Source organism: Pogoniulus pusillus, chromosome 37 (assembly GCF_015220805.1).
Source record: "Pogoniulus pusillus isolate bPogPus1 chromosome 37, bPogPus1.pri, whole genome shotgun sequence".
Classification (NCBI taxonomy): domain Eukaryota; kingdom Metazoa; phylum Chordata; class Aves; order Piciformes; family Lybiidae; genus Pogoniulus; species Pogoniulus pusillus.
In genome coordinates, this window is record NC_087300.1 from 2816569 (window position 1) to 2830010 (window position 13442).

At 53.2% G+C, this 13442-nt stretch overlaps 1 protein-coding gene across 4 annotated transcripts in view; it reads right to left on the reverse strand.

Annotated features, from left to right (window-relative positions):
- Positions 1 to 1009: 1009 nt before the first annotated feature.
- Positions 1010 to 13442, reverse strand: part of NFYC (nuclear transcription factor Y subunit gamma) — a 42743-nt gene continuing 30310 nt past the window's right edge. For 3 of the 4 annotated variants that reach the window (XM_064172739.1, XM_064172740.1, XM_064172741.1), the window contains 5 exons: positions 11685 to 11858; positions 10043 to 10201; positions 4272 to 4379; positions 3487 to 3546; positions 1010 to 2008 (listed from right to left, as the gene is read on the reverse strand). In XM_064172739.1, coding sequence (XP_064028809.1) covers positions 1889 to 2008; positions 3487 to 3546; positions 4272 to 4379; positions 10043 to 10201; positions 11685 to 11858 — 621 coding nt within the window. In that variant the 3' untranslated portion in view covers positions 1010 to 1888. The remainder of the gene's footprint in view (positions 2009 to 3486; positions 3547 to 4271; positions 4380 to 10042; positions 10202 to 11684; positions 11859 to 13442) is intronic. The other variant, XM_064172742.1, reaches the window with a different exon arrangement.

Genomic DNA, 13442 nt, shown 5'->3' on the forward strand with positions numbered 1-13442 from the left:
GCAGTTCTTGTGTGGGCACCCGTGCCAGGGTGAGCTCCACAGCTTGCACTGCCAGAGGAAGCATCCACACAGGCTGAGCAGCCTGGGCACTGTGTTCTGTGCCACCCACAGGAGCAGTCAGCCTCACCTCACGGCAAAAGCCTGACAAACTCAGCACTTCTGCCAGGGGAAAGCAAGTGGCAGTGCTGGCCTTGTCCTGGCACTGTCCCCTGGCTCTGCCCAGCACAAAACAAAGCCACAGAACCTCCTCTGGACAAAGTGCCAACTCTGTCCAGTAGCTTCATGCTGGACACACAAAGGTTCTCAGTCACAAACCTGCATCCCACTGCTGGCTCAGGTCCAGCTTTGCATCCTCAAGTGCTTCTCCAAAGGGCTGCTCTTCATCCCCAGCCTGGACTGAAACCAAGATTTGGCCTGGCCTGGCTGTAAGGCCTTACACTTGGCCTCGTTGAACCTCATGATAGCCTGAGTCCCACTTCTCCAGACTCCTCAGAGCCCTGGAAGTGCTACCAGGAGGAAAGGCTGAAAGAGCCGAGTGTGTTCAGCCTTGAGACCTCAGCACCATGGAGCAGTCCTGGTGGCTACAAGGATGATGGAGACTCTTTTTACAGGGAGTCCCCCAGAGAAGACAAGAGGTGATGGGGCCAAGTTCCTGCTGGGGAGGTTCCCATTGGACTCCAGAGGAAAATCTTTCCCCAGGAGAACAGTCAGAGGTTGGAATCATCCCCCAGGGGCAGCAGTGGAGTTACCTGCAGCGGGCAGCTTGAAGACTCAGCTTGCCAGGCAGCTGGGCCAGCTCATTTCAGCTCCACCACCCCTCAGAAAGCCTGGAGCAGCTGATCCTTGTGGTCTCTTCCAGCCTGGCATTCTGTCATTCTGTGCCACCCCAAACCCCTTCTCCAGGGCCACCTTCAAGCTGTGGGTTGCTGGTTTCAGTGTTTCAGGTGCAAGGTTTTGCAGGGGCTTGAGGCCACTTTGCTTGGCAGGGCTCACAAAGCAGAGGCAATCATCTTACAAAGGAGGTTTATTGCGTGGTATGAAGCTTATATTACAGGCAGACTGAAGCTAACACAACAGTTAACAGCAGGGCTGGGCCTTGGCCAGGTTTCCATTTAGTGTTGCTGGAATAAATCAACTTGAAAACCAGAAAAGAAAATCATTTTGCCCCTTGAAAAACAAAGAAACCAACCTCAAACCCAAACCCAACACAGACAGCACAGGAGGAATGTTCGTTTGCATTTGAATTGCTCCTCCTCTACTCCCTTTTGCCTACAGGTAATGGCTGAGGCTTTACCCCAAAAACAGGAGGAGAGGAGAACCTACCACACACATCCACCACTCCCTCCCATACAGGCTCGGCTAAAGCACTGAGATGAGAGGATTGGATCTAGCTCTAGGCAGAGGGGGGGGGAAAAAAACAACCAAAGTAGCCCAAGAAACCAGCAGGAATAAAGCTCTTACCACACACCAGATGCAAGACCCTTTAATAGTAACAGCAACAACAACTTGACCAGATAAAAAAAACCTTTTCCACCTTCCACTGAGATGCTACAAATCCCTTTTTGTGTTTTGTTTTTTTCCCTTCCTGAGGAGTTGTTCTTCTTTTCTGGGCTTGGACAAGCAGCTGAAATATTGACTCCTAAAAAAAAAAACAACCCCAAGAATCCCAAAGGAATAATTCCTGCCTTCTTCTCAGTGGCCTCTTGGATGTCCTGCCAGACCCACCAGAGGAAGGTGGAGAGAGTGCAGCAGAGATTGCAGCCTGCTACAGGCTTGCTGTGGAGGGCAGGTGGACAGAAGCAGATGTAGGCATCAGACCAGGTTGGTGTGGTAAAGGTCAGGCTGGTTTGGCTCCACGCAGGGAGAAGATCCAATGCAGTGTCCCCCTTCAGTCCCCTGTCACCTGTGTGGCTTGGCCGTCTGAGGTCTGGTTGGTGGACTGGATGAACATGGGCTGGGTGATGTCCTGGCCTGCAGGCATGGTCACTTGCTGGATCTGGTAAAGTTGCTGGTGGGAGATAGCAGCAGGGGAAATAAATGGTTGTGAGTGCTCATCACGCCCAGCACCAGCTCCTTCTGAGCACAGACTGAGCAGCTCAGCACCCTCAGCGTGGTAGGGTTGGAAGGGACCTCTGGAGATCATCCAGAACAAACCCTCCCTGCTCCAGCAGGGCACCCACAGCAGCTTGTCCAGGAGCACAATGGCCAGGGGGGGTTAGGAGCTCTGCAGAGGAGACTCCACAACCTCTCTGGGCAGCCTGCTGCAGGCCTCCAGCAGCCTCACACCAAACAAGTTTCTCCTCCTGTTCAGATGGAACCTCCTGCGTGCCAGTTTGTGCTCCCTGCCCCTTGTCCTGTCCGTGGGCACCACTGAGAGGAGCCTTTTGCTCCCCACCCTTTATCTCTTGCTGAGCATTGCACAGATCCCCTTTCAGGCTGCTATTCTCCAGGCACAGCATCCCCAGGGGTCTCAGCCTTTGCTCCTCACACAGATCTCTGCATGTCTGGTGGGGACATCCAGAGAGCCCTGGGCAGAGCTGGGCACAGAGGAAGCAAATGAGGTCCAACAAGGCCAAGTGCAGAGTCCTGCACCTGGGGAGGGATAATAAACTGCAGCAGTCCAGGCTGGGAGGTGACTGCTGGAGAGCAGCCCCAAGGAGAGGGAGCTGGCAGTGCTGGGGGAGAGCATCCATGGCACAGCAATGTGCCCTGGGGGCCAAGAGGCCAGTGGGGTCCTGGAGGGCATTGAGCAGAGTGTGTCCAGCAGATCAAGGGAGGTTCTCCTGCCCCTCTGCTCTGCCCTGGGGAGATCTCATCTTGAGTACTGCCTTCAGTTTTGGGCTCCCCAGTTTCAGAGGGACAAGGATCTGCTGGAGAGAGTCCAGCAGAGAGCTGTGAGGATGATGAGGGGACTGGAGCACTGCCTGATGAGGAGAGGCTGAGGGCCCTGGGGCTGCTTAGTCTGGAGAGGAGAAGACTGAGAGGGGATTGAATCAATGTCTGTAACTCTCTGAGGGCTGGGGGTCAGGAGTGGGGCACAGGCTCTGCTCACTGCTCCCTGGGCTAGGACAAGCAGCAGTGGATGGAAGCTGCAGCACAGGAGGTTCCAGCTCAGCACAAGGGGAAACTTCTTGTCTGGAAGGCTCCCAGAGCCCTGGCACAGGCTGCCCAGAGAGGTTGTGAAGTCTCCTTCTGTGGAGCCTTTCCAGGCCTGTCTGGATGTGTTCCTGTGTGCCCTGAGCTGGATTGTGTGGTGCTGCTCTGGCAGGGGGTTGGACTGGATGATCTCCTTGAGCCCCTTCCAACCCCTGACATCTGTGAGCCTGTGATTAACAGCAACTCTTGGGCCCAAACAAAACCTGTACCATCCTCCCCTCCCCAGGTGACACAGGTCCAGATGGGTCTTGAAAGTCTCTAAGGAAGGAAATTCCACAACCTCCCTGGATTACAAGGGCCTGAGCACCAAGGAACACTTCAAGCTCTTACCTGTCCATCTGTGAACTGGCTGAACTGCTGCTGTCCTTGCTGGACTTCTGTCTGTGTTATCTACAAGCAGAAGAGAAGGATGATCACTAACAGCACCTGGGAGAGGCTCAGAGCCCCACTAACAATATCCTGCTGCTGCCTTTCGAGAGCTCTGAGACTCTTTCAGACCTCATCACCCCATCACATCATGGGCAGGATATGGCTCAAGCCCCTGCCCTGCAGTCCTGCTGGTGCCAAGCACAAGTCAAGACCAAAGGCCATGGAGTCAGCCATTCCAAAGCCTTGGCTTCCCTGAGGAGAAGGTGGCCTCCAGGAGCAGAGACAAGCAGCAACCTCCCTGTCCTCTGAAGGCAGAGAAGAATCCCTTAGTGACCAGCCTCAACAAGAACAGGAGACAACCTGCTGCCAGGCTTGCAGCTTCACCTTGCCCACAGCTTTCCTGAGAGGCTGCAGGGCTGCTCCTCTCTCACCCAGCCAGAAGGAGCAGAAGCAAAGAGAAGGTTGATGAACTGAAGGTTAACCTGCAGCCAGCTCAGAAGCAGCAGGAGCTTTACACAGCCACTCAGACACACGGACGGACACAAGCATGCACCCTTCACGTTCAGCTAAAGGAGGCTCCTGCTGTGCTCCTTGGCTTCTGGTATGCTGATGAAAGGAACAGGAAGGAGAGGGGAGGAAAAAAACAACAACAACCAAAATGCAGGAATCCTGGCCCAAGACTGGAATTGGCAGCTGGAGGAGCAAGAGTGTGGAGTGGGTGGCAGCCCTGCCGGTGGAGTTCGTACCTGCTGCGCATTGGTTGCAAGCGTCTGGATCTGCCCCTGGACTACCTGGGTGCCTGACACAGGCTGGGCTAAGCGGATATACTGCAGCTGGCCAGCATTCAACTGGACCTGGAGACAAGCAGGGGAGGGGCAGGGAAAGAAAATTAAACAGGTAACTGGCAGCCTGAAACACATCAACTTTGCCACCTTCTTTCCGTGACGGATGCCGGAGCCGCGGATGCCACCTGGGGAGCTTTGGCTGATTTAATGACCACAGAGGCAAGAGCCAAGTCCTAGAATGGTCCAGGCTGGAAGGGAGCTCCAAAGCTTATCTAGTCCAACCCTCCCTGCAGTCAGCAGGGGCATCCTCCACTAGATCAGGTTGCCCAGAGCCTTGTCCAGCTTGCCCTTGAGTATCTCCAAGGATGGGGCCTCAACCACCTCCTTGGGCAACCTGTTGCAGTGTTCCAGCACCCTCCTGGTGCAGAACTTGTTCCTAATATCCAACCTAAATCTGCTCTGCTCCAGTTTGAAGCCGTTGCCCTCATCCTGTCACTGCAGGCCTCTGTAAACAGTCTCTCTTCATCCTTCTTGTAGGTCCCCTTCAGGTACTGGGAGGTCACTATTAGGTCTCCCTGAAGCCTTCTCTGCTCCAGGCTGAACACTCCCAGCTCCCTCAGCTTGTCCTCACAGCAGAGCTGCTCCAACCCCCTAAATGCAGAAGTCCCCTTCAGGTACTGGGAGGTCACTATTAGGTCTCCCTGAAGCCTTCTCTGCTTCAGGCTGAACACTCTCAGCTCCCTCAGCTTGTCCTCACAGCAGAGCTGCTCCAACACCCTAAATCCAGAGAACTCCTGCAGGTTCCTGAAGTAAAACCCAAAAGGAACATCACAGAATCATAGAAGCAGTCAAGGTTGGAAGGGACCACAAGGATCAGCCAGTTCCAACCCCCCTGCCATGCCCAGGGACACCTCACACTAGATCAGGCTGCCCAGAGCCTGATCCAGCCTGGCCTTAAACACCTCCAGGGATGAGGCTTCCACCACCACCTCCCTGGGCAACCTGTTGCAGGCTCTCACCATCCTCACTGTGATTCTGTTTTATGCTTCTCTAAGATGACTGAGTCCAAACATCAACCTATCACCACCCACAGCCACCAAACCATGACTCAAAGTGCTGTGTTCATGCACTTCTTGAACACCTCCAGGGATAGTGACTCCATCACCTCCCCAGGCAGCCATGTCCACACATCCTCCTCCAGAGCTTGGGGTGAGGTGGGAAAGGTCTGTTAGTAGCTAAAGCATATTAAGTGCTGAATTGCAGGAAGCTCTGAGAACAGATGTTTATGGTCTGGTTGGTTGTCAGGCTGAAGCTCCTGCCCTGATAAATCACTTCACATGAAGAGAGTAGGTTAGGAGCTTGCTGCACATTGAATGGGTTGGAAGGGACCTTAAAGGTCATCTAGGTCCAAGGGCAGGGACACCTTCTACTAGAGAAGGTCATCATCTAACCTGGGCTTGAACATCTTCAGGGAGGGGAACAGCCACAACCTCCCTGGGCAATCTGAACAGGTTGTAGCTGTTTCCCTCCCTGAAGGTGTTCAAGCCCAGGCTGGACAGGAGAAACTTCACCATAAATTGTCAATAGAGACTGCTCAAGGCCTCATCCAGCCTGGTCCTGAACACCTGCAGGGAGGTTGTGGAGCACAGAAGCACCCAATGTGATCTTTGATCACATTGGGTGCTTCTGTGCTCCACAACCTCCCTGAGCAACCTGTGCCAGTGAAAAGAACAGAGAACAGATGGGAAGCTGCCACAGAAACAAAGGCAGCAGAGGTGACAAAACCCCCAAAGGATACATCTGGAAGCTTTTAACCCCAATTCCTCTGCCAATTTCATGTCAATCCCAGCTGGCAAAAGGCAGATTCTGCACCAATATTTTGTGTCCAAGGTTCAAATGCAGGTTCAGTTCCTCCAACCTTTACTCTGCTTGGGGTTGGAGGGTTGTGAAGATCCTAACCTGGGCTTGAAATCAGCTAAGAGACATCTGAGAAGCAATATAAAGGTCCCAGGATGAATGGATGTCACTGTTGGAAGTTTTCTTTCTGTGCTGGTGACCTTCACAGGTCACTTTAAGGTTAATTCAGGCACAAAAATGGGGTTGGGTTTTCTTGTTAGGAAGTGAAACAGAAGAAAAGGTCACTTTAGGGTTAATTCAGGCACAAAAATGGGGTTGGGTTTTCTTGTTAGGAAGTGGAACAGAAGAAAAGCAAGAGAAAACACTTCACAAACTGCTCAGTGAGAAAGGGTCAAGGGTCTCAAACCATGGGCTTGGCATTTACACAGGGGCCACTGACTTCATCAGCTGTGCCTGAGCACTCCCAAGAGCATTTCAAGAGCAAAGAAATTCCACAGCAGCAGCAGGAGCAGCAACATTTGCCTCTGCACCAAGATTCAGAGAATTGGACTGGGTTGGAAGGGATCTTCAAGATCATTCAGTTCCAACCCTTCCCCCCTTGCCTCCCAACCTTCCACTGGCCCAAGGTTGCTCAAGGCCTCATCCAACCTGGCCTTGAACACCTGCAGGGAGGGGAATCTGCTGGCAGATTCTGTTTTCCACACTGGAGGGACTTCTTGCTTTGATTTTAACTACACTCTTGAGTAGTATTCCCTGCAGGATGAGAGTGAGCTCCAAAGAACCTGTCCCATGAGGTCCAGCAGAGACACAGACTAAATGCAACCTGAAATGGATCTGGAGCTCCATCCTGAGGTGGTGTGGAGACCTCCTTCCAGTTTTTCCTCAGTTATAAAAGAGCTAAAATCACTTTCCCAAGGATCCTGGAGTGGTAAATTGCAGCAGAGAGGTGCAGAGAGTTGTCAGGAGCAGGTGGAGGGAAGCAGCAGAGGACTTCAGTGAGATTCCCTCTGCACTCCTGCCATCGCCAGAGGCACTCCCAGGCTTATGAAAGGGTTCTCAAGCTGTCACATTTGTGCTGTGAGAAGACTCTCTGCTGAACCTGATCAGGCAGCAGAGTGAAAAAGAGGTATCAGAAGGCAGCAGAGAGAAAGGAAACTCAAGGGGAGGAAGAAGAAAAGCCCAGCAGAAAAAGAGCAGAAGAGGCAGCAGCACTCCAGAGATCAAGGACTGGAACTCTGGGGAACCAGAAGTGCTTTCCAGGTTAAGACACTGAAAAAAAAAGGAATCTCTTGCATGGTTCCAAGTTCTACTTAAAATCATTTGCTGGAGAGGTGAGCAAGGAGAAAGATTCTTTGTGCCTCTCCTTCAGCATGAGCTGAGATTCACCACCCCACGCTTGAGGAGTCTCCGTTCGCAGCCTATCTGCGAGCTGCAGGAGGGTGATGGGGGCCTGGGTCAGCAGAACACTGCTCCCAGGCTGCTCTGGTTAGGTTTGTTGGACACAAAACATCACACTCTGACACTTGGCAGCTTCTCTCCTGCTTGAGAAGCTTCTGAGGGCCACTCCAAGCTGCCTCTTCTGAGATGCTCTCAGGCAAGAGGAAGGTAGCAGCATCAGACACTAATTAAGAAGCCTCCAGCCTCCCACTCCTGAACCAGGAGATCATTTGCATGAGGGTCCACTCCTGTGGAGAAGAGAACCTTCTGAAGGTGATGGTCCCCTCACAGCTACTTTAGAGAGTTCTTTTCTCCCAGCACATCTCCCAGGCTGTCTTCTTGTAAGGACTTGCAGCACTGACTGGAGAAAACAAGCCTGAAGTGTTCATTTATTGCCATGGTGCCAGAGTCACTGAGGCTGGAGGTGAAGAACTTCCAAAACATGAAGGGTCTGGGAGAGATTCATAAGGAAAGGAGGGAAGGGAAAGAAAAAGAAGAGAGTAGGAGAGGTAGGGGAAGATTCAGAGAAGATAGAAGGTTGCTGGTAGCAAACCACCAGATTTGACAGGAGAGTCACTTCCTTTCTGACCCAACACTTTGAGCCAAGCAGCAAAAAACCAACTGAAGACTTAAAAGAGATAAAAAAGGGTTTGGAAGTGAGCCTGGCAACACCCCACGACCTAACCCCTGCCTCAAGGTACTGTGTCCAAGCAGGAACCTCTGCCAGGCATCCAGAAGGAAGCTCAGCAAAGCTGCACAAAGCAAAAGCTTGGGTGTGAGAAATGAGTTTGGTCACAGCTGTGGGTCCAAGCCTGAGGCCAAGTGCAAAGCTTGTCTCAGTGTCCCTTGCTCAGCCCTTTGGGATGCTGCTTAAGCACACAGGAGCCAACAGATTCTATTTTTCAGCTCGAAGAGGTGTGGAAATTTTCCAGCTGGGAACCAAAAGCCTCAGCTTTGTTACCAAGGGAGGGGACAAAGGTGAGAAGGCAGATGGCAGAATGTCACTGCTGGCACTGGGCACTCAAAATGCCATCCTTGAAGCCACTACTGCCAGGTCTCTACTGATGTAGAATCACAGAATCAGTCAAGGCTGAGAGGGACCACAAGGACCATCCAGTTCCAACCCCCCTGCCATGGCCAGGGATACCTCCTCTTGTGTGCAGGTGGAACCTCCTAAGCTGCAGCTTCCATCCATTGCTCCTTGTCCTATCCTAAGGAGCAAATGAGCAGAGCCTGTTCCCTCCCTAGGACATCCAGCTCCAACCCCCCTGCCATGCCCAGGGACACCTCACACTAGAGCAGGCTGCCCACAGCCTCATCCAGCCTGGCCTTAAACACCTCCAGGGATGAGGCTTCCACCATCTCCCTGGGCATCCCCTGCCAGGCTCTCACCACTCTCATGCTCAACAACTTCTTCCTAACATCCACTCTGACCCTCCCCATTTCCAGCTTTGTGCCATCCCCCCCAGTCCTATCACTACCTGAGAGCCTAAAAAGTCCCTTCCCAGCTTTCCTGTAGCCCCCTTCAGATACTGCAAGACCACAATAAGGTCACCTGGGAGCCTTCTCCAATCCAGACAAAACAGCCCCAACCCCCTCAGTCTCTCCTCTGGGGTCCTTCCTCCATCTCCCAGGCTGATGATCAACCTTGCACAGACACTGTTCTCTGCACCAAATTTTCTCCCTGAGCTTCAAATGCTCTAGGGAAAGAAAAGAGAGAGGTTGAAAGCCCTAAAATAAAGTCTAATCCCTCTTAAGTCAAAGTGTTGAGGGAGAAAAGCCTCTGCTATGTACTGGGAGATGTTGCTGAGCTTGAGGAGCTCAGGAGATGCCAACCCCAGGGAAGCAGAGATTTGTCCCTGTTAGGCATCAATGTTTCCCAAGGTGTTAATTCCTCTCTAATTACCAGCTTCAAAAGGCCCACAGAGGCCTGGCTTCAGTGGAAGTGGGGAGATGTTTTCTGGCTCCATAGAGCCAGCTCCAAGTGGAAATCACTTCTAACTGAACAAGCTCCCAGATGGCACTTCCCCCACTCAAGTCTGCCAGCTCCTGACCTCAAAGAGGTTAAAAAAAACCCAACAAGTAAAGGCCAAATAAAGACAAAAATAAAAGTGAATTCTGCTTTCTGCTGTAGTGAAAACCCCCAAAAAGTTCCATCCAGGCAATGGTTAATTTGCTGCTTCCTCACCACAATTATTTCAACCCAGGGCTGAGTGGTTGGGGGGGTCAGGTGGTGAGGCTAAGAGGGGCTTGGATTGATGCCCTTCTCCTCGTCACACCTGCTTCATTTTCCTCCTGTGAAGTGCCAGGAAGCCCAGAACTCAATCCCAACTTCCTCCTGCAGCTTCCAAACCACCCAAAGCATCCATCTCCAGCTTGCTGCCAGAGGCTCAGGGAGCAGTGCTGCTGTGGCACAGCTCTGCTGGTCAAGGCCTTACCGGGATCTGTTGGATCTCCCCAGTGTTGGTGATGATTTGCTGCATGACCTGCATGGTCTGCCCAGTGCTGCTCTGTGCCTGCTGGCTCTGCCCTTGGGGTTGGGCCTGCACGATCTGGACCTGTTGACCTTCTCCAACCTGCATGGTCACAGGGGTGCTCTGCAGGCAAGAAGGAGGGGAGAAAGGACCAAGCAAAAGCTGAGCACAGTGGGAAGCAGCCAGGAGGTACAAAGGTTGTACCAGGCAAGCTGCTTCCTAGAGCCACTGCTGCTTGGCAGTGCTTTGGTCACAGAATTAACCAGGTTGGAAAAGAGCTCCGAGATCAAAGAGCCCAACCTATCACCCAGCACCTTCTAATTAACTAACCCATGGCCCTAAGAGCCTCATCCAGCCTCCTCTTAAACACCTCCACCACCTCCCTGGGCAGCCCATTCCAATGCTAATCACTCTCTCTGCCAACAACTTCCTCCTCACACCCAGCCTGGTGCAGCTGCAGCTTGAGGCTGTGCCCTCTTGTTCTGTCCCTGGGTGCCTGGGAGAAGAGCTCAACTCCACCTGGCTACAACCTCCCTTCAAAGAGCTGTAGACAGCAATAAGGTCTCCCCTGAGCCTCCTCCTCTCCAGGCTGCACACCCCCAGCTCCCTCAGCTGCTCCTCATAGGGCTGTGCTCCAGGCCCCTTCATCATCACAAAGGGAAGCCAGGACCTTGCTGACCCTTGTTACTGAGGGATCTGAACACCTGGGCAAGAGCAGGAAACACATTGCAGAGACTCACAGAACCTTAGGGGTTGGAAAGGACCTCCAGAGATCAACCAGTCCCAACCCTGCTGCCAAAGCAACCCAGGGCAGGCCACACAGGAACACCCCCAGATGGGTTTTGAAAGTCCCAAGAGAAGGAGACTCCACAACCTCTCTGGGCAGCCTGCTCCAGGACTTCAGCAGCCTCACAGCAAAGAAGTTTCTCCTCATGTTGAGGTGGAACTTCCTGGGTTCCAGTTTGTGCTTGCTGTTCTTTGTCCTGTCACTGGGCACCACCACGAAGAGCCTGGCACCTTCTGCTTGATCCCCACAGATCCCCTCTCAGCCTTCTCTTCTCCAAGCTAAGCAGCCCCAGGGCTCTCAGTCTCTCTTCACAACAGAGAGGTTCCAGTCCCCAGTTATCCTCACAGCTCTCTGTTGAACTCTCTCCACTCATTCCCTGCCTCTCTTGAACTGGGCAATCACAGAACTGTCAGGGTTGGAAAGGACCTCAAAGATCAACCAAGCCAAGGGGCAATGGGTGGCAGCTGAGGCAGAGGAAGTTTCATTTAAACATGAGGAGGATTTTTTTTCCTCTGTGAGGGTGGCAGAGCCCTGGCACAGGATGCCCAGGGAGGTTGTGGAGTCTCCCTCTCTGGAGATATTCCAAACCCACCTGGATGTGTTCCTGTGTGATCTGGTGCAGGTGCTCCTGCTCTGGCAGAGGGCTTGGATTGGCTGAGCTTTGGAGGTCCCTTCCAGCCCCTGCCATTCTGTGATCCAGTTCCAACCCTCCCCTCCCCAGGACACCTCTCACTAGATGAGGGGAGCCCAAAGCTGCTGAAGCTGAAAGGATTTGCTGGCTCTGCAAAGTCCCCCTGCACGATGCTGCCTGTGGCTCACCTGTCCCTGCTGAGGCTGGGCAATGATGATCTGTCCTGGCTGGATGGTTGTTGTAGAGGTGGTGGTCTGCTGGCCCTGCTGCTGGCCCTGAACCTGCACTGCAGCAGGCTGCTGAGCCAGGGTGAAGTAATACTGCACAGGCTCGGCAGGGGTGACAGCCTGACGGACCTCCTCCTGTGGCACAGGGACAAGGACCGGGAAGAGATCAGCATCCAAACAACAGAGCAGTAAATCACAGACTCACAGAATCAGGCAGGGTTGGAAAGGACCACAAGGAGCAGCCAGTTCCAGCCCCCCTGCCATGCCCTAGGACACCCTACCCTAGAGCAGGCTGCACACAGCCTCAGCCAGCCTGGCCTCAAACACCTCCAGGGATGAGGCTTCTACCACCTCCCTGGGCAACCCCTGCCAGGCTCTCACCAACCTCATGCTCAACAACTTCTTCCTAACATCCAGGCTGACTCTCCTCATTTCCAGCTTTGCTCCATCCCCCCCAAATCCTGTCACTCCCTGACAGCCTAAAAAGTCCCTCCCCAGCTTTCTTGTAGCCCCCTTCAGATACTGAAAGCCACAAGAAGGTCACCTGGGAGCCTTCTCCTCTCCAGCCCCAACTCCCTCAGTCTCTCCTCACAGCAGAGCAGCTCCAGCCCTCTGCTCATCCTCGTGGCCCTGCTCTGGACTCCTTCCAGCACCTCCACATCCCTCTTGCAGCAGTGGCTCCAGCACTGGATGCAGTGCTCCAGGTGAGGTCTCAGCAGTGCAGAGCAGAGGGGCAGGATCACTTCCCTCACCCTGCTGCCCACACTGCTCTGGCTGCAGCCCAGTCTCTGGCTGCTCTCTGGGCTGCCAGAGCACACTGACAGCTCAGATTGAGCTTCTCCTTAGCATCCCCATGTCCCACTCCTCAGGGCTGCTCTCAAGCCAGTCCCTGCCCAGCCTATATTGGTGCTTGGCATTGCCTCGACCCAGCTGCAGGACCTTGCCCTTGGTCTTGTTGAGCTTCATGAGGTTGGCTTGGGCACACCTCTGCAGCCTGTCAGGGTCCCTCTAGATGGATCAACATCCAAACCATCCCTAGAGCTGAAAGATCACCCCCCCCCCCCAAGCAGGCTCCATGGGAAAGCATCTCCCAAGTGTGACAGAGGAGGCATTGCAGCCCATTGGAGATGATCAATCAGAAAAAGCCTTTCCCTCATTTACTCAGCTCTGTGGAGATCAAACCTGTGTGCAAGGAAGCAGCCTCCAATTCCATTCTGAGAGGCAAACCACAAACCACCACAGCTGAAAACCCAGGCAACTCCTCATCAGTAAAATCCCATCCACCTCCTCTTGATTTAACTCAGGCTGAGCTGCAAAGGCACCCCACAAAGCCCCAGCTCTCCACTAACCCTTCTGTGCCCAACACAAACCTCAGCCCAGCTGGGATGTTAAACCTCTGGGAAGAAACTCCTGGAGCTGATGGGAGAGAGCCAGACCTTTGGTTATTTATTTACACCCAGATTCCCCCAGCACAAGAAGCAATTCCACCCTGCACTGCTGTGCTAGTATGAAGCCAAACCATCCCAACTGCCTGATCCCTGTTGGGAGCTGGCACACACCTCAGCAGCTTGAGGACCCAAAAAGCCTCTGCTGGAGCTGGAAATCAGTAGCAGAGGCTGTAAAACCAGCTTTGTTTTCTCTAAACCTTGCAATTAGGACATCCCTTTCTGATGAATGACACTTGAGGCAAAGAAGCAGATCTGGAGAGGTTATGTTAAG